General features: G+C 40.0%; 1 protein-coding gene across 7 annotated transcripts; it reads left to right on the top strand.

The window, feature by feature from the left end:
- The first annotated feature begins 909 nt into the window (after positions 1–909).
- On the top strand, positions 910–23,951 carry slka (STE20-like kinase a). 7 transcript variants are annotated; one of them, XM_056394550.1, is made up of 20 exons: positions 921–1,634; positions 4,458–4,622; positions 7,455–7,503; positions 8,072–8,221; positions 9,130–9,202; positions 9,609–9,803; positions 10,034–10,115; positions 10,988–11,119; positions 11,285–12,526; positions 12,671–12,801; positions 14,663–14,786; positions 15,193–15,372; positions 17,189–17,281; positions 18,549–18,620; positions 19,643–19,772; positions 20,471–20,595; positions 20,695–20,889; positions 21,469–21,594; positions 21,809–21,922; positions 22,069–23,951. In XM_056394550.1, exons 1-20 carry the CDS (start codon positions 1,485–1,487, stop codon positions 22,213–22,215), a joined length of 3,675 nt encoding a protein of 1,224 aa, XP_056250525.1. In that variant the 5' UTR covers positions 921–1,484; the 3' UTR covers positions 22,216–23,951. The 7 variants fall into 7 exon arrangements, with proteins under 7 accessions (XP_056250531.1, XP_056250525.1, XP_056250526.1 ...); XM_056394555.1 differs by having other exon boundaries at positions 1,100–1,116; XM_056394551.1 differs by lacking the exon at positions 17,189–17,281 and having other exon boundaries at positions 1,022–1,634; positions 18,519–18,620.
- Positions 23,952–23,960: the final 9 nt, after the last annotated feature.

Below are 23,960 nucleotides of genomic sequence, written 5' to 3'. Positions count from 1 at the left end.
ACTGGTACATGGGATACATCTGTTTTTGGCAAAAACAACATTATTATAGCAATTATAATCAGATTGTGGAAGAGATCAATATCAGAAAATAAAGAAAAAAAATACCCCCATTCCCTCAACAGCTCAAATGTAGAATTTTAAGTCCTTTAACATGTAAATTCAGTGCCTAAGCTGCACTGTTATATTTGCACATACGAGTGAGTAAACACCTGCCGAAGTAGGCCTCCTCAAGTCTCCTTTGTAGTTCCCAGTAGGTGTCTCTAGGACCACATGTCACACACATACATAATCTCACAAGGTGAAAACAATACCAGCCCTGCTGTCGTATACTCAAGTAGAGTACAAGTACCACATATTCGTACTTAAGTACAGCACATTTAGTTAATGTACTTAGATACGTTCCAACGCTGGAGACTGCTTAATTACTGTGAATAAGATGAACTGTAGCCTACATCATCTGACACTTTATGACACAATGTGGGGCTAAATTGGGTTTAAATGTGAAAACGTGAAACACCTTCTACCATTTTTTTCTCCTCATGACAAGTAGCATGCGTAGTTGAGGCGAGGGGCTGGGCCGCTGAGCAGAGCACGTCCTGTGGAGATCCAGGAAACAGACGCCGTCAACCAACCGCGTCAAGCTCACTATTCATAGATCAGCTGACAGCGGAAACAGCGATGTTTAGTGTCCGACGTAAAAGCATCCAATCTGTTATTTTGATTTATTTGTTTTTTTAATTATTTTGGTAATATATGCCACAGGACTGCGTTTTCATTCAGTTAGACACAATGGAGAATGACATAACATTGCGGTTACTCTAAGCTGCTATTAAGCTAGCTACATTTCTCTATTAACACTCTCACAAAATAGCACGACGTACCGTTATTGTCACGCCATTTATGTCCTTGTTTCGATTAAATGTGTTATTATTTGTCTCTTTGCCAATTTCAGTGGCTTAAAAGTCTCTGGTACGTTCATTAGTAAACGGTTTTATTTTGAACGTTTTTGTAACGGAAATTTATAAAACTACGTTGGTTAGCTTGACGCTGGTCCGCTAACTTCTGTGTGGTCAGCCAACCGAAGCATGAGGTGTTTTGACTGTCCATTTTTCCTCGGTAACGTTAAATGACGAACATGTCGTAATCTGTGTGGTGATATGGTTGGTATTTGCTTTTATTTCATACCAGTCGTTTGAAACGGAAACACCAGCGAACTCTTTTCTATATCCCCCACCTCCTCGACCAGCGTCCTGTGAACACCGCTAGCTATGATGTGACTGAATAACTGCCGTCGTGGGGAGTTATAATTGACATTACCATAGCTGAATGGCTACAACACCAGCTTGTCTGCCTTCATTTAACGCGTGAATGCTATTATTTCGATAGACATCTGCGCTCCGCTTCGGGAGGAACCGCTATAAATTCGTGGCGGAAATAAACGAAGAGACTGCGTCTTCAGCGCTGTAGTTCACAATCCGAGAAAGATGTCTTTCTTCAATTTTCGGAAGATATTCAAGTTAGGGCCCGATAAGAAGAAAAAGCAGTATGAACATGTACACAGAGACGTTAACCCAGAGGAAATTTGGGATATTATTGGGGAACTGGGAGATGGAGCGTTTGGGAAAGTGTATAAGGTAATGTATTACATCCGCATTGGGGTTTTCTAACCCATTTCTTAAGACACTCGCTTCCATTGTGTTTCATGTTGTTGCATGAAGGTGATAAGATATAACGTTAAAATGACAGCAGTGACAGCACCAGTCCTCGTTCAGGCCACATCCTCTAGGCCACTAGACTCTCAGTAATGTAAATTGTCGTTTCAGATCCATGCTGTGACAGTTCACTCATACTGTATACTGCACCTTAACTAACCTCACCCGCCTACTTAGCTAAATCTTCCTGTTGATGGAATACAAACAAACGTGAGCTAGAGCTGTGTTTAGTAACAGCTTGAACTCACCACGCAACTCTGTCAGGGACATTTCCCCTTTTGGAGGTTTAAGGTGGGCCTTGTTACAATGTCAGGTTATAATTATGACTTTGCCATGTCATTGAGTTGCACTTGGCCATAGTCAAACTGTTGAAGGTGGCTTCACTTCAACAGAATAATTATGGCAGGTGCACAGGTGTGGATGTGGATTTAGTGTAATTTTTTATGTTTAGTGTAGTTGTTAATAGTCTGTCTTGATGAAGCTTGATAGTTTATTTGTTTCACTAACGCATACTGTACATTAAAAATTAGGTGGACACAATACCCAAAACACCGGTACAGTATAAGGAGTTTTTTCCTCCCTCTGAGGCTGTAGTTTGTAATATAGGATTGCATTATATTGCAACGTATTCATGATTATGTGTCCACTACCTCTAATCTCTGCTAACTAATGTTACCGTCAAGGCTATCTTTGTGTGAGTTTGTTTTGAAATGAGAGTACATTGTGACATGGTTAGCAAAATCATAAACATTTAGCTCTGTTTATATACCTTTATTTGTCTCTGGGTTTCTTTTCTTTTTATAAAAATAATTTTAAGAAAGATTGAGGTGTATAATACAAATTTAACAAATAATTATTAGATGAGAAATGCTGTTATTCTAGTAGTTTAGTGGAAGTTAGTTTCACAGGAAGCTTCATCTCTTCATCAGTTCAAGGCTGCTTGATTGCACTGTGCCCTGGTGAACATCTTTCTGTGTGTGTGTGTGTGTGTGTGTGTGTGTGTGTGTGTGTGTGTGTGTGTGACTTATGGGTCCCTTCATGGGTCTCATGGTCAGATAATGGCAGTTAATGAATGAGAAATCGTCATTTGCCAGTTTACAGTTAAGTTTTATTAGCTGATTAACTAACTGTGGTGGAAGCCAGAGAACTTTCACTCCTTCTCAGGCTAAAGATGTAGATAATTATACACCTTCCAATGTACTGACCCCTTGGTCCCACAAACATAGGGATGGAGAGGAGTTGCCTTCATCAGATCATATAACTATCAACACAGACAACGCATTTCATCAGTTATTTCACAGGCTTTTAATGTTTGCCTCATTTGGGGCGTGGTGACAAAGATGCCAAAAAAGTGTGAATCAGCTGTCTGTCAGAGAGTGAACAGTGAAGAGTCCAGACCTCACACGCACAACCATCGCAGGTTATAGTACACCTTTTGGTTAGCAAAGAGGTGTGTCATTTGTTTGGACTGAACACAAAGTCGGTACATAATTATATTTACCTAGCCAGTCAGTTCACATAGTTTTACTGCTGTACCTACGTTATAATAAAAGAGACATGAATTTAGTCCCTCTGCCAAGTGGTGGTGAGATTTATCATTGTTTCTAGTCTAGTATAGTTTAACAACATGTAGGATTTCATTGGTTTTTTATAAAGAAGAAATTGTTATGCATCTAATATCTGAATATTATTATGACACCCACAAACTCTCTCATTTAGAAAAGCATAAAATGTCATGTACATAATGACCAAAGGCCAGAGACACAACTTGAATAACTCAATGATGGACAAATAACGGCTGGGCTCTCCATCATGAAGCTAATACTGAATCTGCATATGTATTAGTGATGGCCTGTGCTAGACAGGCGTTGGCCAGTACAAAGGAAAAGAGACAGGGAGTGTGTCAGGTCAGAACTGTGTAAATATAGGATCTGACACACTCTGCAGCAGTTGCTCCTAACAACTCCCTCCCATTTCTTTTTCCTTAACTCCCTGAGATTGTGTTTGTATCCATAAACATTAAGTCCAAAGCTGGCCTTAAAATAACTTCTCAGCTACTTGTTTGATTGGGTGTGGGTGTGGTAAATTTTGTATTAGTCTTTTGAGTGCAGCGTAATCGGGAGAGAAGATTTTGAGGCATGTGTTACCAACATACACAAATACATGAGCTATTTCCCTAATCAGAAACATATTAAATCCTAGATTTATTTGGTGTAATCTTTAAAAACCGCCACTGTGACTTCACATTTCATCTTACAGCAGGTGTTTCAAAGTGAAAGGAAGCGAGGGCAGAAAAGGGAGAGGAGGAAGTAAGCAAGTTTCACAAGCTGAGTTTTTGTAAGAGTAGGTTAGAAGATGATGGGGTGTATTGTAAATATTTTGACTTTAGATGGGTGCTGTGTTTTTTTCCTACAGTAATTTTCCTCTTCAGTGTATAACAACATGTTATCATAGAGTCTCCAAGAGACTGCCTTCAGTTACACAAGCCATAAAGTGTTCCTCTGTTTGTTGCTCTAGCTCCAAAATAGCTTTTGTCTTAAATTAAGTTGTTAATGTTGATGGATTTTCTTCCACAGCAGCAACCCTACAGTGCCAGCAATACCTAAAATATATCGACCAACACAGATACATTTGATACAGTCTCCAGCTTTGTTATGTTTCCTTAATAATTCATACATTTGGTGTTGTAAGAATATACAATACTCTATAATTTCCTATTTTTGTCATTGTCAATGTTGCCTTCAGGCTCAGAACAAGCAGAATGGGACCCTTGCTGCTGCCAAGGTTATTGACACGAAGACAGAGGATGAATTGGAGGATTACATGGTAGAGATTGACATTCTGGCCTCTTGCAACCACCATCACATCGTCAAACTGTTGGATGCCTTTTATTTTGAAGGCAAACTTTGGGTAAGTAAGCAAGTGCCTGACTGAGGAAAGTATTTTTTTGTGTGTGTGTTGCTGTTGATTTGAAGCCAAGGAAACACAGAGGCAGTGAACTAGTCACACATGAGGACACATAAATTCATCACAAGCCATTATTTATTATGCCGTTTCTCAAAGAGCTGTTATATCATTCGATTAAAGCATAATAGCACTGCATTCTTTCCTGTCGCCTTCAATTGAAGAGTTTAAAACCGAGCATGTGACACGGTTAGAGGCTTGTATGAGGCTTAGACTCCATGCTCTACCACAGGATGGCCTGACCTCCAAGACTTCACAGGTCCTATTCAAGCAAAAATGCATAGTATCATCATCTCCTTTTAAGAAATGGATTATGTTTATAAGTGGAGCAATATGTTTCCGCGATGTAGCTTTTTTCCTTATTCTCGCCCTTTCACAAATTGTCAGCAGTGACTATAGTTTCTTTATTGTAGCAAAAGAGTAAAATTCTCTGAACCCACTTTGAAAAGAGTCCTGGTTCTTCTTATCAAGCTATTTTAGCGTAAGCAGAGAGTTAAGTCACAGTGCCGTTTTCATACATGGTCAGTAGATCTCAGTCTGTGTGCAGTAAGAGGCCTCAGAGCAATTAGGTCCTGGCAGTTGGTGTCATATGACATCCCTTGTGGACTGGCCACATCTATGTGAAGATAATGGAGTGGTTTTGGTGGCTGGAGAAAGTGGCTGTGAATAATTCAGAGATGCATGCAGGTCGTCCCTCCGGCTCCCATGTTTAAGCAGCATGATGAATGTGTAACTGCCTCTGCTTTGCATGTGTTGATATGTTACTTTTTCCTACTAAAGATTAATCAAGGAAAATATTTTGCTAGAAAAAACATGGATTTATCTAGGGTTGCACCTAACAATTATTTGTTTATGGATTAATCTATCGATAATTTTTTGATTAATCTAACTATTAATTTTGAATTACTCAATTATTATATATTACCCAAAATAGAATTTAAAACATTCATTTTTCATGTCATTTATATTTCAATATTTTTGTTCTTTAATACCTTTGTCATTTTTAACAGTTTCACCAAGTGCCACACATAGAATCAGAATCAGAATTAGAATCAGCATAACCTCAGTTTATAATAGATGTCACTTAATAAAGACTTCAGTACAGTATAATAGAGGTTAATGGCCCATTTAAAAAAAAAAAAAAAAAAAAAAAAAAAAACATGGAATTTTTCCTTGTTTTATAAATAAAAAAACTTTAAACCATAATAAAGAAGAAAAAATTCAACACAAAATTCTCATTCACTCATTCTCTGGAGCAGTATTTATGGGCGATTTGTCTGCTCCTTGAAAAATCAGCTCCAAATCTTCTGCTGCACTAAATATGTGATTGTCACATCCTTCTGTCATTATTCTGTCACGTCAATAAACTCTAAACAACTTCTTATCACTGAGTAAAAAAATCACTGCTCCCATACATTCTGGGTATAAAGCCAAGACAAGCCAAGCCTCTGAATCAAACACTCTGACTGGCTGTGACCTCAACCATTGGAGCCTAGCCCCGTCTAGTTTAAGGAGAAAAAAACGGCACGTCCCTAGAGCAAACGGTCACCGAGCAATGATGCTCTACAGGCGACGTGAAATTTGGAAACACGTGTTTAAGAGGGTTTAAGAGGGTTAAAACAAACAAATGTGACAGAGGGATGGTCAAAGTACAATAAAATTGTTATGCAGAACCGGAACAACCACATAGTTTTTTCTCATTGTTTGATTCCCTGAATGGAGGGTGCTCAGTTGTAGCTTTGATTGATTTTTTCTATCATCTGATACCATGAGCTGCCAAGTAACATGCTGGCAAAGCCAATATAATGGTTGGGTACATTACATCAGCTATTACAACTGAGGTCAGGAGCTGGGCAGTTTTACATCTCAATAGCAATATTAGGGAACAGTGTTATGTTCATCTAATGCACTGTGGCTTCATATATACTCAAAGATGTCTTTGTATTATTATATATTGGACCACCTGGATAAAACATGTCATCTGTATTGTGTTGATAGTACCTCTTCTGTGTATTGTATCATATGCTCAAGTGTAAACTTTAAGTTTTAAGTGGCATGTTACATGCTTTTCTGTGCGTTTGACAAATGTATAAGGATATCACTGGCTTACTTCCTCAGAATATTCCTTCTCAGAAGTTCCTTTAATACAAATAATGTGTTTTAGATACAGTATGAGTGGATAGAACAATTGTTTGTGGCAGGAATTAAACTATCTGTACTCCAAGAATGAAATTGTCTGTACTGAATATGGCATTTTGACTCGATGGACTGTGTTGGCTTAAGGCGTTACCTCCTAAATATTCTGTAGTGGCTACAAAATGAGGAAATGATTTTTCATCAGAATGTATGATGAAATATCCTGGATGTGAGTCATATGTAGACATACAAATGAAGCATTTCCACTAAACAATATGAATTTATAAGAAACCATAATGAGAGGCTCCCAGTCTCCTGCTTGCAATTAGAACCTCTACTAATGTTTATGATCCAACAAACATTAAGATTTTCCTGAAATGGAAAAGAGAAGATGTGAGGGTGGTCAGTATGGATGTTTAGTGTCTGATTGATTGGTTTCTTGGAGTGGCTCCACAGTGTAATCAATAACATAGAACATGGATGCTGATGTCTGTCCTATAAAGGTCATGTTGTTCACCTATTGTGGAGTTCCAGTTCCTCCTTTAAGCAAATGATGCTCTATGGCAGTAGTATAATTGGGGCTTCATTGTGTTACAATACATATTACTTATTGTTCCACTTTGTTTTGTCCTACCATTGCAGATTCTGATTGAGTTCTGTGCGGGCGGTGCAGTGGATGCCATCATGCTGGGTAAGTCCCTCATTGAGTCCCCATCATTGAAGGAAACAGAAAAACACTATAAAGTTCTGGACCTTTCTCTTTGCTCCATCTTTGAATGCCAACTCTTTTTATTCCACCCTGAAGCCTCTGTGGGATTTTTTTCCTTTTCCCCAGTTGGAGACACCATTCCAACTGTGTAATTATTGTAGCTCAGATTCCAAGGAGTGGTTAGTCCACTTCTAATGCCTGCAGTTTCTCTCTTATTTTCAAGCCTGACGAAACACCTCACAACTTTTTCTTACCTGTGAATTACCATGATAAAGAGGTTACTGATTAATCCACTCCACTGTTGGATGTAGATGCATTCTGGTCTGTGGTCTGGCTCACCTAAAACACATTTTTCCCCCAGATTTGTCCACTCATATATGCTGTCTGGTGTAAGGGTTCTATTGGTACCACCCAGCCATCACATTTGATATTAACATATTCAAATAACCCAGTCTGTGTTTGTAAAAGTGCATCACAAAAACTACAATAACAACATATGATCTGGAAGAAATGTGACTTATGAATTATCCATGTGTATGTTTATCCACAGAACTAGAGAGACCCCTGACCGAGCCCCAGATCCGTGTGGTGTGTAGGCAGACCTTGGAGGCCTTGTCTTACCTCCATGAGAACAAGGTCATCCACAGAGACTTGAAAGCCGGGAACATTCTCCTCTCCTTGGATGGAGACGTGAAACTGGGTAAAAAATCTCTCATCTTTTGCTGCTGTGTTTGCCATCGTAATATTTCATTAAAAGTGAAGGATTATTTTGCAAGGAAAGATCACTTACGTTCCAGCTAAGCACACGTAAAGGTACTTACTTAAGAAAACTACACAGAACACTAGATGATTCAGTCGTGATTTCTCTCTCAGATCTACTGTATGTCCTTGGTGACCACTGAGAATAGTCCTGCAGGGCCAACACTAATAGGCTTAAAAAGCTAATTACTGAAGTCTGTTGTGGATCCCTTTGCCATCAGTGCTGCGGCAGCCAGCTGAGCAAAGTGATTTTAGGGATAATGGTGACAAGTGCACAATTTAAAATGTGACAAAATAAAGTGATGTAGTTTCTGCCCCAAAGGAGCGAACTGTATTTTTTATACACCACTTATGTACGGGATGTGGTGATACACTGAATTTGTTACATAATATTCAAGAAGTAAAAGTATTCATGTTGCTGCTGTAGCATCCATAGCTGCTAGCTCCCTGATGATTCATGTTCTGTAGGCAGAGGGTCATGTCGGAGCCTGGCAAACAATAATTATCAAGCAGGCACCAGGGACTTAATGATAGAGCTCTCTTTCCCTCTAATATGTACACACTGTAAGTGATGCGAAAAAAATGCCGAAATAGTTGCACAGGTACCAGAAGTGCTGGCAGTGATGATGGACTCTAAGAGCATTATGAAAAGGAGATAGAGGCTTTTCTGCCCATTTATGGGGTTCACATTTGAAAGCTGAAAACAGGTTGGTTAAGAAAGAATTCTGCTGTAACTATTTTGCTCTAGTAGAAATGTGCTAAAAATATATTGAAATGAATTCACAGTGTCATTGTACAATTTAATTTGATTCTCTCATGAAAAGAATCATTATTCATTTCTACTTTCAGCCGACTTTGGGGTGTCTGCTAAAAATACCAAGACGTTACAGAGAAGAGATTCTTTCATCGGCACTCCGTATTGGTGAGTCATTCGGCCTGGATAGAAGAGGGCATTCATCCCTGTCCATAATTGTCGTATTGTCTCCCACAGTTTGGGGTGATACATTTTTTGTGCAGTATCACAGAATCTGTCATGGAATGTGGGATAACAGAAAAAGTGTCATTGAGCAATTTAGATGCACTTGAGTGTTGGAAGAAACTCAGCTTTAAATATTGAGAAGGCTTCCTATTTTGCAAATTCCAAACCAAAATGCACGTACATACTGTTTTTATTTTTGAAATATATATTGAGATTGAGCTATATATTTAAATAGAAAGAGAATTTACCTTTAGAAATCAGAAAGATATCAATCAACATGTGTGAAAGCATACATTCACTTGCAGCCCGAAATTTGCCTAATGCGTAATGCTGACTTCTGATTTTGCAGGATGGCCCCAGAGGTGGTAATGTGCGAAACGTCCAAGGACCGTCCATACGACTACAAGGCAGATATCTGGTCCCTCGGGGTAACCCTGATAGAGCTGGCGCAAATTGAGCCACCCAATCACGAGATGAATCCCATGAGAGTGCTGCTGAAAATAGCCAAGTCCGAGCCGCCCACACTCATGAATCCCTCTCGCTGGTGAGATGGTGCGCTGGTTATAACTAGAGAGGTGGCACTGGAATGTTTCCGGATTGGAGATTAGGATATGTTGACTGTTTAATGTGTGAACGCATGGTAAATTGTTAATGCTTAACTGAATGGCCACAGGGGGAAGAATGGTATTAATTTGGCTCCATAAAGCAGGGCCCAGGGACACTTACTCTGTTATGTGGCCAACAAACTGATTCCTTGTTATTTATTCTTGAAAGGTCATCAGAATTCAATGACTTTCTGCGGAAAGCACTTGATAAGAATGTGGACAATAGGTGGGGCACAGTACAGCTTCTACAGGTGAGCTGCCTTGTTTCATTCATACCCTACTGTTATCCCTCAGTACCCAACCACCTACACAGCCTAGAATATAACCTAAAGAATGAATACACACTTATGCAAAGATTCTGAATGTGTCATATTTTAAAGCAGAGGTCCATTTGGGCAGAAGTTTCAAGCAACAGTCTGGAGCATTGGTCAGGGGGAGGTGGTTCAACTGGAGGGATTATAAATAGCTTCTCTATTAATAAGTTTATGTTCTTTTCTCATTTCAAGTAAAATAAGCTTTAATAAGTACATAACAGAGATTCTTTGAAAAATGTGTATCTTAAAATAAGATGCTTAATTAAAAGAAGTTAAATGAAAGGTTGAGCTTGACTTTCCAATTTTCCTGTTTTTGTTAACTCAATTTCACATTTTAAAAGCCTCAACCATTTTTATAGTAAACAGTTGCAACACATCTTTACAATTGAACAGCTTTAATAGCGCCTTTTCTCTTTCTTATGTCCCACTTTCCTCCCTATTTCTCTGATGTTTGCTATTGTCTCATCTCTACTGGCTGTGTATCTCACTCACTGACTGCAGTTGCAATGATTGACAGAGTAGCATCACATGACCAGTGCTGTAAAGGCTAGAAAAGCTGCACCAGCTAAAATAGAAACACTGTCAAAATGTAATAATTCCCAATAATTTATAGATCATAGTTCCGTGTCTGGATAGGACAGAGTCTGGGTCCGGATCTTGACCACAGTCCGCCTATTAGTGACTTATGTTTTAAAGGTGTAATTTTCTGTTTTGCTGTTTGTGCTTATATTTAATTCACTCTGACAGTTTATGAAGGACAAAAATTTCTAATGCATATTGATGTCTTATGTCCCTGTCTGTCTATTTAGCATCCCTTTGTAACTAGTGTAACTGATAGCAAACCTCTCAGAGAGCTCATAGCCGAGGCCAAAGCTGAAGTCACAGAGGAGATCGAGGACAGCAAAGAGGAGGAGGAGGAGGAAGAGCCTGATACGCCTCTGGTATGTACTTTATTGCATACACACAGTAAAAAGCATAATATTACCCAACCAAATATATTTTTCAAATTATGTATGAGCTCTAACAGTCATTGTTAATATCTTTTTGAAAGACTGTGCTTTGACCTTTTCTATGACTTAGTCATATTTTTCTTACTGTTGACTCAGGCTGTTCCTGGCCACAAGCGAGCACCATCAGATGCCAGTGTGGCCAGCTCAGAGGATGACAAAATCCCACCAACTCCGTCCACGCTGGAATCTGTTACAGAAAAGGTGGAGGCAGAGCCTGCTGAGGACAGGACCAGTGATAAGCTCTCTGATGAAGGACTTGGAACAAGTGAGGTAGACAAGACTGAGGAGGAGAAACTCAATGAGGTGTCTGATGCCAGTAATGAAGACCTGGCCGCTGGGATAATAGAGCCCACCAAAGACTTTGTCTCACAAGATCCTACAGAGGCTAAGCCAGAAGATGGTCAAGATGAAGAAATTCCTGCTGAGCCTGTAGTATCACAGCCAGAAGAACCCATAGATGCCGAACTTGACACAGATGGTCATGAAACAGAGGAGGACCAGAAGCAGACACAAGAACAGAAAATGGAGAATGAACCTACTCAAGTAACAGAAGAAGAAAGAAAGCTGGAGGATGTGAAAGAAGAGGAAGAAAAAGAAGTAAGTAAAGAAGAATCCAGGGAATCACAAGAGCAACCTGAAGATACACCTGAGGAAGCAGAATCTATATCAGGAGAGGTAGCACAAGCAGAAGAAGAAAGCAAAGAACCAGGTGAGGAGATGCCTCAACACAAAGTGACAGAGGACAGAATAGAAGACATAGCTAATGGCACAGATGTAAATGTAAACACAGAGAATATGGAATCAAATGTAAAGGACAAAAACATGAATGGAGAGGCAGACACAAATTCAAATGTGGATGACACCTCCACTAACATCTTGTTGGAGAAGGGGACCATGGAAAGTCACATAGAGGGAAAGCCTGAGGATGTGGCCCCAGAAGAGGCAGAGCAGCCTGAACAAGAGAATCAGACCAGAGAGGAGACTGAATTGGAGAAACAGGCACCAACTGAATCCACTAATGGAGTCAGTGATGAAGTCAAAGTCAGCTCTGAGGATTCAGAACAAGTGGAGCCTAAAGATGTCCCTGTGAAGGAAGATGAGAAGAAAGCTACCCATGCCGATGAGAGCGCTTCCCAAGATGCCGTCTCTGTCCCGCAGAGTGAAGAAGATTCTGAAACCAAGATGGAGCAAGGAAGCCCTGCTGTGATCAAGCCAGATGTTGAGAAGGACTCTGACTCTGGAAGCAGCTCTGCTGCTGATAGCAATAGCCTGGACCTGAATCTGTCTATTTCTAGCTTCCTGTCCAAGAGCAAAGAAGGGGGCTCTATTTCTATGCAGGTAACATAATCTGTGACTCATTTACAACCTCAGTTGTTAAATTATCAACACTATCTTAGTCATTCTTAATCTTATTGATCTGAATTTTCTTTGAATCTAATTTGAATAATTTCAGCTCCTACAACATCCCTGTTTGATTTGTAGGAGTCAAAACGTCAGAAGAAGACTCTGAAGAAGACACGCAAGTTCATGGTGGATGGTGTGGAGGTCAGTGTGACGACATCAAAGATAGTGACAGATAACGACACCAAGAGCGAGGAGATGAGGTTCCTGAGGTATGTCTGTATCCGATCTGCTTGCCATACTGTTGGTCTAAATATGGGACACGACCTATTTAACATGCCTGCCTTAAATAGTTCTCGTTCATTTCACAACTCCCACAGCTTTTTACAAATGCCAGATGGGTTATCTCCCATGATGAATGCTGCATTATGTTACTGTCATCTCCCATGTTGCCTTTTAAAGACATGAGACATGCTGTTCCGACTGTTTACACAAATGCTGTCTGACTATCTGCTTTGTGGTTCATGACCTTAAAGGTAGAGTAAGCAGTGCTGGAGAAAGACAGTTGATGTCTGAACTTGATGACAAAACAAATACCCCTCCCTTCAGAGCTCATTCTGAAGTTCTGCCTCTCAAATTCATGGACGCGCATTGCCAAAGTGATGACACATTGGTGGTCTCCAGGCGTGGATGTGTCTTTTCACTTGTCCAAGTGCAAGTAATTTAATGATACCAAACACAGAAATGTAGGGCTGGGACGATTATCCGTCGTCATCGACATTGTCGATTATAAAAATTATTCGACGTGGAATTTTAGTGTCGACGCGTCGTGTAAAACCACGCAGGGTAACTATTCATAGAACAAAACTGGAACTTTCTAATGGGACCGTTTATATCCATCGTCTTTGGTTTACCCGGATACAAGCGCAGCGCAAGGGCTGGGACAATGACGTAATTGAAGTCATTGACTACGTGAATGATTTGCGTCTGTGTAATCTATTTGAACAACATGGCGTCTACCAGAAGTACGACGGAGCGTGTGGAGCAACACGCGGCAAAAAAGGCTCGCACACGGTCCTCCAAAGTTGGGAATACTTTAATCTTGACACCAACGGTGCGGTAGTCTGCAGATTCTGCAAAGTGCATCTGGCATATCACTCTAGCACAACAGTCATGCACGAGCACATAAAGAGGAAACACCCTGGTGCAGTGTGTGTGTTGGACGGGGCAAATTGTTATATTAAATGACTAACTGGAAAATAATTGCAATAAAATTACTGTTAGGTTGATTAAAAAAATAATCGTTAGATTAGTCGAATAATCGAAAAAATAATCGCTAGATTAATCGTTTAAAGAATAATCGTTTGGGACAGCCCTACAGAAATGTGACACCAGTACCTGCTTGCTAACTAACCAGTCGGGATTAGCTATCGCAAACATTAGCCAACGGTACAAAACAGACCAACTGACCTATTGGCTTTCCGAAACATAGCCAAGCTAATGTTACCCAAATGTCAAGGAAAAACAGAGCAATGTCTGCATCGGTGTTCATACGTCTTCATACGTTTCAACTCCTGGACTTCTATCCACCATAGTTCGAAAGAAGTAGGCCGCGACATTGGTCGGCCGGTGTCCCATCAAAATATCCATAAAGTTTTTACCTATTCCGTCAGTCTCTGACCCGGCCATCTATGTGTGACTGTCAATTGGGGTGTGGGCCAGTTGCAGCGGATAAGTCCACGGGTGAATTTCTTTCCCAGTCCAACCATACAGTCCCCACCTCTTGACGGCCTCACCAATGTTAACATGGTTCTTCACCCAAAAAGTGTATTAGGTTACAATCGCTTACTCTACCTTTAATATCAGTAATGTACAGAACTAGCATGTACAGCAGACTAGACCAGAATCCTCATAGCAAGAGAAGAATAGTCTCTTGTGCAATATGAATGGGACATTAATGTTGTAAAGAATCTTTTTTTGCATATTAGAGGAAAAACTATGCAATAATAAAATCATCTCAGAAATTAAAAATTAAAATTTGGAGTGGAAAAAATCTTATCTCATCAATAACAAACTACTGAATTTGAAATGAGTAAATATGGTGGCATTGCACTGTTGGTGGGGTTTCCTCAGGCGGCAGGAGTTGAGAGAGCTGCGCCTCCTGCAGAAAGAGGAGCAGAGGGCCCAGCAGCAGCTGAGCAACAAGCTGCAGCAGCAGAGAGAGCAGATCTACCGGCGCTTTGAACAGGAAACTACTGTGAGTCAGTTTGTTCATACCGCAGTGGTGTGATATTTTTTTTAATTTGCATCTCCTAAGAAACGAGTTGCTTCATCTCAGAGTTGATCTGAATGGAGAGACTTGCATGAGGTTAAACACTTGGCTGCCTATAACACTCATTTACTCATTTAATATTTCTACTGTGAAGCGCAGTGCTTAAATCAGTCAAGGTCACAATATTAGAAACTTAGAAATTTGAGTCTATCAGACCCTGTCTTGTATCCAAGTTAAAATGACTGCATGTACAGTTAATTTTCCCCTCCCTAAGCAATAAAGTCCTGAAGCAAACTTTTGGGTGTTGAAGTGTATGAATCTTGTGATATAATAAACACTTGATGTCATCTTGTCAGGCTAATGCCACTGTCTGTCGGTTCTGTCTGTGCAGGCTAAGAAGCGTCAATATGACCAAGAAGTGGAAAATCTTGAGAAGAAGCAGAAGCAGACCATTGAGCGACTGGAACAGGATCACACCAGCCGGCTCAGAGACGAAGCCAAACGCATCAAATCGGATCAAGACAAAGAGCTCTCTAAGTTCCAAAACATGCTGAAGAACCGCAAGAAAGAGGTATGGTCCTGCAAGACTGTTTCTGCATGGAAGTGTCCTTAGTAGGTTGATCAGCTCTTAACTGGAGAAGCCTTTGCATGTCATAGATACAAGTTGTTTAATAGTGCATGTGTTTAACAATTTAGCCGGTGGCTTTCTTGGCTGTGTCATATTAATCCTATGGGAGTGGTATGCCTTACTGTTCTGCCTGGTACTATATGTGTGCAAATGATGGCAACAGGCAGACTGTGCCATCTTTCTCCTAGATGCCTCAAGCTTCATGTTGTCGTATCCATTATTCATCTGCCCCGAGGCTTCTGGTTGCGTCTGTAGGAATACAGTGCTACAGAGTCTATTTGTTATTTTTAGTGAACTATTTAATAAAGGTTCAGACTCAGGCTAAGCTTATCATCATGATGTACTGGGCTTGTTATACATACATGCTAAGTCTTTAGTCGTCTTTTCTGCCTCTTTCTCTGCTTGGCAGCCTTAAATGCTTTGTTGGATGTTTTGGGTGTGCTTGCAGTTTGTGTTTTTCGCTATATTCAGCTTCTTTCATGGCAGTAGTGCTGTTTGGCATCAATTGTGCATTATGATGCCTTGGTGGTGGTTGTGCTCTAGCTGCTCGCAGTTTGCTTTGTGGGCCACTTAAGAGTATTTCCAGCGTACTGAAAAATATTATCTTATTACAGGTTGGCTTAAAGTGGTTGCTTCAGCCCTCAGCTTTGTTGTTGTGTTGCAGCAAAAATATAAGATATAGCCTACTGCTCTGAAATTTGTAGTTATTTGTATTTTTTTGTTTTTGCAATGTTGTACTCTTTATCCAAAATGTGTTTTTACTGTGTAATTTAACTAACCATGTCTCTTGTATGAGTGTGTGAGGTGGCTTTGGTCATGTGATGGCCAATATTTGAAGATTTTTCCAAGTGGTGTTGGGCTCTTTTGGGGGAAATAATGAAAGCCTTGCATCAGAGTAACTGATATGGAATAGTCTTTAATAGAGCTGCGACAGTTAATCAACAAATTAATCAACATGAATTTTGATAATCGTTGCATTGTTTAAGTAACTTTTCAAGCAAAAATGTCAAATGTCATATTGTTCCATCTTCTCAAGTTTAAGGATTTACTGCGTTTCTTTGTCGTATGTGATGATAAACTGACTATCTTTAGGACTGTTTTGGACTGTTGATCGGACAAAACGCACAACTTGAAGATGCCACCTTGAGCTTCATGAAAATATGATGGCATTGGTCACTTTTTTTCTAACCAAAGAATTAATTGAGAAAATTATTTACAGTTAAATTAATGAAAATAATTACTAATTGTAGCATTAGTCTTGCATAAGCAGGGAGATTTGAAGCATTTTATGTTTAATATTTATTCTTAACTGCATTCATTTATAAATTGAGAGCCTGGGAGCAGTCCGCAATTCAGGACTGTTAAACATTCGAGGTCGTATTTATGATGGCGATGATTCCTACTCAGTTACTCTGGCTTCTTAATTTCAAGAGTCAAAATAATCATTCTGATGGCTGTGGGAAACAAAGTAGTACAAGGGGAGTGGGATTTTTTTTAGACTAACATCGTCTGCAATGTAGCAGTCAAATCTTTCTTTTGACTTTGTCCTGACATGACTCATGCAGTTCAAACTGACAGTTTCTGACATGCTCTGAAAAACCACTAATCAAAGACTGACTGACTAATCAGACTGATCAGTTGGTGGCTGGACGCAGTATCTCTCCTCTCAAAGTGGGCCTTGCATGTCTTCTACTCTTGTTGGCCAGCTTTGTTAGATTTTCAAGATATACATCTCCCAGTTTCTGCACATACACTGTAGGTCAAACAGGAAGTTGGACAGTCACCCAAACACATGAGAAAAGAGCTCATGAAACGCTTAAAGGAGGACCTAACGCTCCTTAAGACTGCAGAGGTAAACTATCACCTTCTGTCTCTTACTCTGTGAAACAGTAAGCGGTCACTTTTTCTTTCTTTCTCTTTATTCCTCTCTCCCTCTAACCTATTTTATTCATTTAAAGTATTCATATGCACACAAACACAAAGTCTCAGTGTGTCTGTAATTGCTCCTTATTTTCCAGCTGGTGCACTGTAATGTCCTTTTGGCATTGTATTTGAGTGTTTGAATTTTAGGTATGGTTGAGTAACATGACAATGCATATGAGTCATAGTACTATAGAAATGTCAGGCATCCAAGATTTTACCATTCCATTTACACTGAGTTAGTGTTCCCTTTAATATATGTGGTGGTATTAAGCCATTATGGACAAAGACATAAATCAATGAGCACTGCTTTATGGATATATTGGACTCACAGAACTGTAGCGTCAATGTGATGAAGTACTTTGATCTGTTGTGTATTTAATTCACTCCTATCAGGTTATTTTGTTTGCAAGTGGTTTCTCATTTGAATTTCCAGAAGATGCAATACATCATGATAAACACTAATGCATTTTTTAAAGCAATCCATCACAACTGTTCTGTTGGCACTGTCATAGAGGTGTTAATTCTATAATTTTTAGCATTCAGGTCGTAGGTCATAGTGGTGATGTTGGAGTGGATTGCATCCCACAGTGCAACCCTTTGCTGCTGTTACAGTTGTCAGTGGTGATTCAGCTGACGATGATGATTCACAGGTGTCTGCTCTCAATTAGCCACAAACCACAGAGAACCCTAGAGTGTTTTATCATGTAGGAAACAGTGGATTAATGAATGAGGGAGCAATTGCAGACACAGCTTTTGTTTCCTCTGTAGACATCTGACCTGAAAGCCTTTTCCAAACTTTGTTTTCCTGTGCATCTTTCATGAATTAGATGTAAGTCATGTGGACAAAGGCCTTCTGTTCTTTAAAAGGTAACTCTCAGATTATTAACACCCCAAGAGCCAGTAGCATGGAAAATAACAAAATTGCTCTTTTGCAAGCTGGATTAAACTGAAATGCTGGAATTATAAGAAGAGTATTAATAACTAATGAACTGACATCCTCCTAACATTGATGCAGAACTGTGCTGTGCGCCTTAAACTCACCAATATTCCCAAAGTAGAAAGGGCCATCTCTTGCATAACTTAGGAAGAATCAGTGTGTGTGTTGGCTGTTTGTGTGTGAGAGTGAGAGATCCTCAGCCTGCTGTGTGCTGTCTGTCCCTGATCAGGGCGAGTGCGCTGTGTGCTCTCCTCCGCAGGCAGTGGCCCAGGTTATGATACAGTCTTTTCAGTTGTCCTCATGCGCACTCTTCAACGCTCAGATGCAGGATGTAAGTCCCCCCGACCCCACTCCCGCCCTGCTTCTCTCCATCTCTGGCCCATACTTAGATGTGTGCAAAGTTAAGTGACAGGGTAGTTTTTGATGGTTCAGTTTTACTTTAAGAATGACACATATAAGCATGGGCGTTTTTTTTTTTTTTTTATCAGTGTTGTTATCACTGTGTTTGTGCAGTGGTTCCCTCTCTTTCTTCTTCTGCTCAGTATTTTTCCTCCACCAATCCACAAATGTTCTACATCTAGTCTGTGTATTATATATGGTTTTATTTGTATTTTGCATCAAACATGTAAGGGAGTAAACATGTACAGTGGCCAGTCCCAGAGATGGTATAGTTGTTGATCCCCTTCTGTCTGGACCCATGTTTGTCTTTTGTCAGCCAAGGTCCAAATACTGACTTCCTACCTCACAGGATGGATGTAAAAGTCAATATTATTGTGCATGATTTGGTTATGGTCTCACATTTTAACCAGCTTATCTTGGATTCAGTAGTATAATAATAATGGTACCTAAGTTTACTACTGATAAAGTGAATTCTGTGTGATTATATGATCAATTATGCCTAATCATAGGTAAGTAATAGTAGCACATAACCTACAATTTGCCACCAGCTAGGTATTAGAAATCTATGGTTAAAGATGGAAAAGAAAATTGGTGGTTATGTAATGAGGCGTAATGTAGACTGGGCTCTGGACTATGTGAATGTCACTATAGATGTTGTCTTACATAAAACTGTAAATCTTATCTCTACTGAACTGTTAACTTTTCTTTCTTTCTCTCTTCACCTCCATTGTGGATCGTTGCCATCCATGATCTCTGAGTGTCTCCTTTACTGATTCCAGTTGATGATGTAACATCTTAGTGCTCTGTGTTGTGCTGAACTTGAAGTGGATGACTTGACTAGGCATTGTGACATTTTATTCTGCTTCCTCTCTCTTCTCTTGGCTGTCCCTCTGTGTCATCCCCACGACTTCCCCTGGGTGTTCCTCACTGCTCTCCTTCTCTCTGGCTCCTCAGGAGCAGGAGTTCCTACAGAAGCAGCAGCAAGACCTGGACGGAGCTCTAAAGAAAATCATCCAGCAGCATAAACTGGAGATCGCCACTATTGAGAGAGACTGCCTCAACCACAAGCAGCAGCTCATGAGAGGTGGGAGCTGGTGAAAGAACTATTTTACTACTTTACTACTCTACCATTTTTTGAAAAACATTCCTTTTTTTAATGTATTGCCTGAACTACAACCTATTAATTTTAGCATGATATGAAAGTCAGATTGAAGACTGAAACTTACTCGAGTTGAATTGAGGCTGCTTTCATGTGCTGGTGACAAACATGGTGACGCTTGTGGTTCTGATTTCCTCAGCTGAATGCACCAAATCAGCAGATTTTTCTTACCAATCCAAGCTTAGACTAAATTGTTATCATTGAATTTGACAAGAAAAAAGTCAACTTGGTATGATGGTTTACCTCCCAAGCAACCAACTCATCTCAAGCATCTTTTGTAAATTTCAAGTCTCTCAAAGTCTATTTTCATAACAAAGAATCATGAAACCAACTGCAGCCTGAAAGGTAGAAAAAAAAAAGTATTTTTTTAAAACTTTTGATTCACTCTCAACTAGTAAAGGGGTGTAAGTCAGCGACACCTTTTCTCGCCAACAGTTTGTAAATACTGACTTTGACAGACAGATGAGAATAAGGACGTGTTGAGAGGACATGTTACAGCTTGTCTAACTTGCTGACAGTCTCTTTATGTTGTCACCAGCTAACATGCATGCACTTGTCTGATAACTCACACTTGCGTGGCCTCGAGTGATGTTCTTGTGGGAATCGACATATGTGTTTTGTAGCTCGAGAGGCAGCCATGTGGGAGCTGGAGGAGCGCCACCTGCAGGAGAAGCACCAGCAGCTGAAGCAGCAGCTGAAAGATCAATACTTCCTGCAAAGACACCAGCTGCTGAAGAGGCATGAGAAAGTATGAGCCCGGAGAGAGTGATTTGCACGGAGAAATGTATCATGTTGTTTAAAACGACCCTGCTGAACTCAAAACTGTATGCATGTGTGTATTTTATAGGAGATGGAGCAGATGCAGCGCTACAACCAGCGGCTGATAGAGGAGATGAAGAACAAACAGACTCAAGAGAGGGTTCGTCTGCCCAAGATCCAGCGCAGCGAGGCAAAGACCCGCATGGCCATGTTCAAGAAGAGCCTCCGCATCACTGCCACTGCCACTGTCACCCCAGAGCAGGAGAGAGAACGGATAAAACAGGTACAGACACTGAGTGTGGACTCCTGCTGCTGCTGTTTTACAATTTGTAATTGGCACATTGAAGGAGTAGTGACTCAATATGCATGGTCTACTTTTAGCAACACTATGTCACTCTGGCATACAGTCACACCCAGGATTTGCCTTATACAAACAGTTCTCTGGATGTCAGACCGGTAACTTTCCAGTCACCATTTCACAAGTTTCCCCAGCCCCGTTGTTTCAGTTGAGTTTTGTTCAGATAAACCAGCACATAATCGTGATAGGCAGTAAGGATTAGTTGATGAGAATAGGGCATTGCCTGACACTCTGAAGTGTAAATACAAAACTGAGAAACTGAAAAGATTTTTGTGTTTACAGTCAGTGTTTCACTACAGTCTCTCACTTGTCCTTCCGCATAATCGCCTGTCTATCATTCCACTGTATGTGCTTACACTGCTCAGAGTATGAGCAGAACCCTTTTCAAAATACAACCTTTCTGCCAAAAAGACAGGTCACTTAATAGTTTTCTGTGGTAAGTGTTATGAGTTTGAGGGACGTGCAATTAACAGTTGTCTGTTGTATTATGCGTGTGTGGTCCAGTTTGCTGCTCAGGAAGAAAAGAGGCAGAAGAACGAGAGGCTCCATCAACACCAGAAACATGAGAACCAGATGAGAGATCTGCAGCTGCAGTGTGACTCAAACATCAGGGAGCTGCAGCAGCTACAGGTCAGGCTACAACACACACACACCCACACATTATTTTATGTGTTGTGGACTGTGACTGTAGAAGGATAATGAGAAAAACAATAAGAGCAAACAATTTTGATCTTATGATCCAATGCTGATTTTAAAAACGGTTAAAATAAATAGACATAAGTATATTCCAGTATACTCATTAATCCAGGACATTAATCCTGTGTTTACCCATGTTCTCTTTCAGAATGAGAAATGCCACCTTCTGATTGAACATGAGACCCAAAAGCTGAAGGAGCTGGATGAGGAGCACAGCCAAGAGATAAAGGAGTGGAGAGAGAAGCTCAGACCCAGGAAGAAGGTAGATTTAACATCCTTAATTTGGGAATTTTATGTCTCTTATGAACTGTTTCTGCACTGTTCGGTATCAATCTGCAGCCCAGATTTTTTTGTCATGTAACCATCAAGGAGGTTGACTCAGTCGTTTGTATCTGCTGCCCCCTGCAGGCGTTAGAGGAGGAGTTCACACGGAAGCTCCAGGAGCAGGAGGTCTTCTTCAAGATGAGCGGTGAATCTGAATGCCTTAACCCCACCACCCAGAGTCGAGTATCCAAATTTTACCCCATCCCAAACCTGCACAACTCCGGTTTATAGCCTCACGTGTGTCTATGCTGCAAAACAGACTCCCGTCAAACTCGGCTGCGCTCACAGACGCTTCCTGGTGGAGCGATATCATTTCTCTGACCGTTACTGATAAACATGAATATCTCTTCACTGCTATGATTCCACCATAAGTGAGCATGATGTGCCTACACACGCACTTAATCATTTTTTCTCAGCTTGTTGAGAAATTGTCCAATGGATAATATGCACTTTTTTGAGCATGTTCAAAATTTAAAAGTCTGCAGTTGGTAGCTAAGGCCAATCATGCTTATCAGATTATTGTAAGCACAGCCTGCTACAGTATGAATGATCTCCAGTGCCTCATATATTCCTTTTCCTGCATTTAGGCACTTCCCTGTGTTTTCTACAGCTTGCAGTAAATACAGTGCCCCCTGAATGTGTTGCACTTCAAAAACTGGTTATCTTTTCCACCCGTAACCATAAGATGTAGAGAGATTATTTTCGTTATTTCATATGAGCTGGTGATTAAGCCAACTCTGAGATCTTGTTTTCAAAGGGAGCTGTACTGATGAGTCAGTGGACTTTGTTATGGTCGTGTAGTCTTACGTGCGCAGTGTCTGTTGTTGCCATGAGAGCCAAAAATAGCATCATGTTGGGATCATAAGGCTGTGAGTTAAAATGAAAAGGAATGTACTTGTGTTGTAAATGAGTGAAACGTTACATGTCTGTACCTAAATATGAAGTTTAATCCAATCCGGTGCTTACCATGAGGATTTTACAGTCTAGAGAGATGAATGAACAAAAATATAACTATTTCTTTAGAATTTCATTTCATTTCAGTGCTGTACTCGCAAACATACATTTCCCTCTTTAGTTAAACATAGGTGACCTGTTTCTTCCTGGAGAGCAATCAAATCCTTTTTTTATATATATATATTAAAGAAATCACTTTACCTTCTGAGGGTTATATTGAGCAGTGCGGTGAGGTATGAACACAAATGGTTACTAAAGGAATGTTAAGCTGTTGATTTGCACTGTTCTGCCACATGAGCTAAAGAAAAAAAAAAATGCAGTTATAAACTATCAATGTATTCCTGACAGCGAGTCACCCTTGTGTCACCCAAGCCTATTCAAACTCCAAACTGACTGAATTTTTTCAACATTTTTGCCTGCTTTTTTTTTAAATATAATTTTACCTTTTTTTTTTTTTTCAAATATGCCCTTGTATTTTATGACCACATCTAGTTTTCTAAACACGTATTCCTGATTATATTGATGCTGTAATTGCTCTTTATGGTGAGCTTTTCCTCTTATTCATAGCAGCGTTGTATGAAAGGTGAAATGCTGTATCTGTAACTGTATGAATTTCAATGTGTGTGGAGACGTCCTTCGCTGTATTTTATGAGTATTGATGGTTCATAAAAAGAGACCTATTTCAAGATAAAGATACCTGATTAGTTTATTTTGACACTGCATTTCATCAATGCATGTTCATTTCTGTATGCTGACATTAGCATTGACTAGTGTTTTGTCATGAATGCTGGATTTTTATTGGGGTTATTGGAGACTGTGTCTTGTGAATTACACCATACGCCCCATAGATTTCAAATATTTTTTTATTTTGTTAAGTTACAGCATTTTAATGTGTCGGTGTCATTCTACCACAATGGATATTCTTAGTATATGCATTTTTGATGTCAGATCAAATGTATTTAAAGTGTCTTTACAAATAGACATTTTTGGTTGTAAATAAAATATTGACTGTTTATTTGACA

The sequence above is a fragment of the Seriola aureovittata genome, chromosome 14 (genome assembly GCF_021018895.1).
Source record: "Seriola aureovittata isolate HTS-2021-v1 ecotype China chromosome 14, ASM2101889v1, whole genome shotgun sequence".
In the NCBI taxonomy this organism is placed as follows: domain Eukaryota; kingdom Metazoa; phylum Chordata; class Actinopteri; order Carangiformes; family Carangidae; genus Seriola; species Seriola aureovittata.
The sequence above is the reverse complement of the archived record's forward strand: the minus strand, read 5'-3'. Positions and strand labels throughout refer to the sequence as shown.

What these genes read in the sequence shown, in the direction of transcription:
- slka (XM_056394550.1), top strand. Translation starts at nt 1,485, where the DNA reads ATGTCTTTCTTCAATTTTCGGAAGATATTCAAGTTAGGGCCCGATAAG. An exon ending in CGCTCCTTAAGACTGCAGAG is followed by an intron (nt 17,282 to 18,548) that starts GTAAACTATCAC and finishes TCTCCTCCGCAG; the next exon opens with GCAGTGGCCCAGGTTATGAT. An exon ending in TGCTGAAGAGGCATGAGAAA is followed by an intron (nt 20,596 to 20,694) that starts GTATGAGCCCGG and finishes TGTATTTTATAG; the next exon opens with GAGATGGAGCAGATGCAGCG.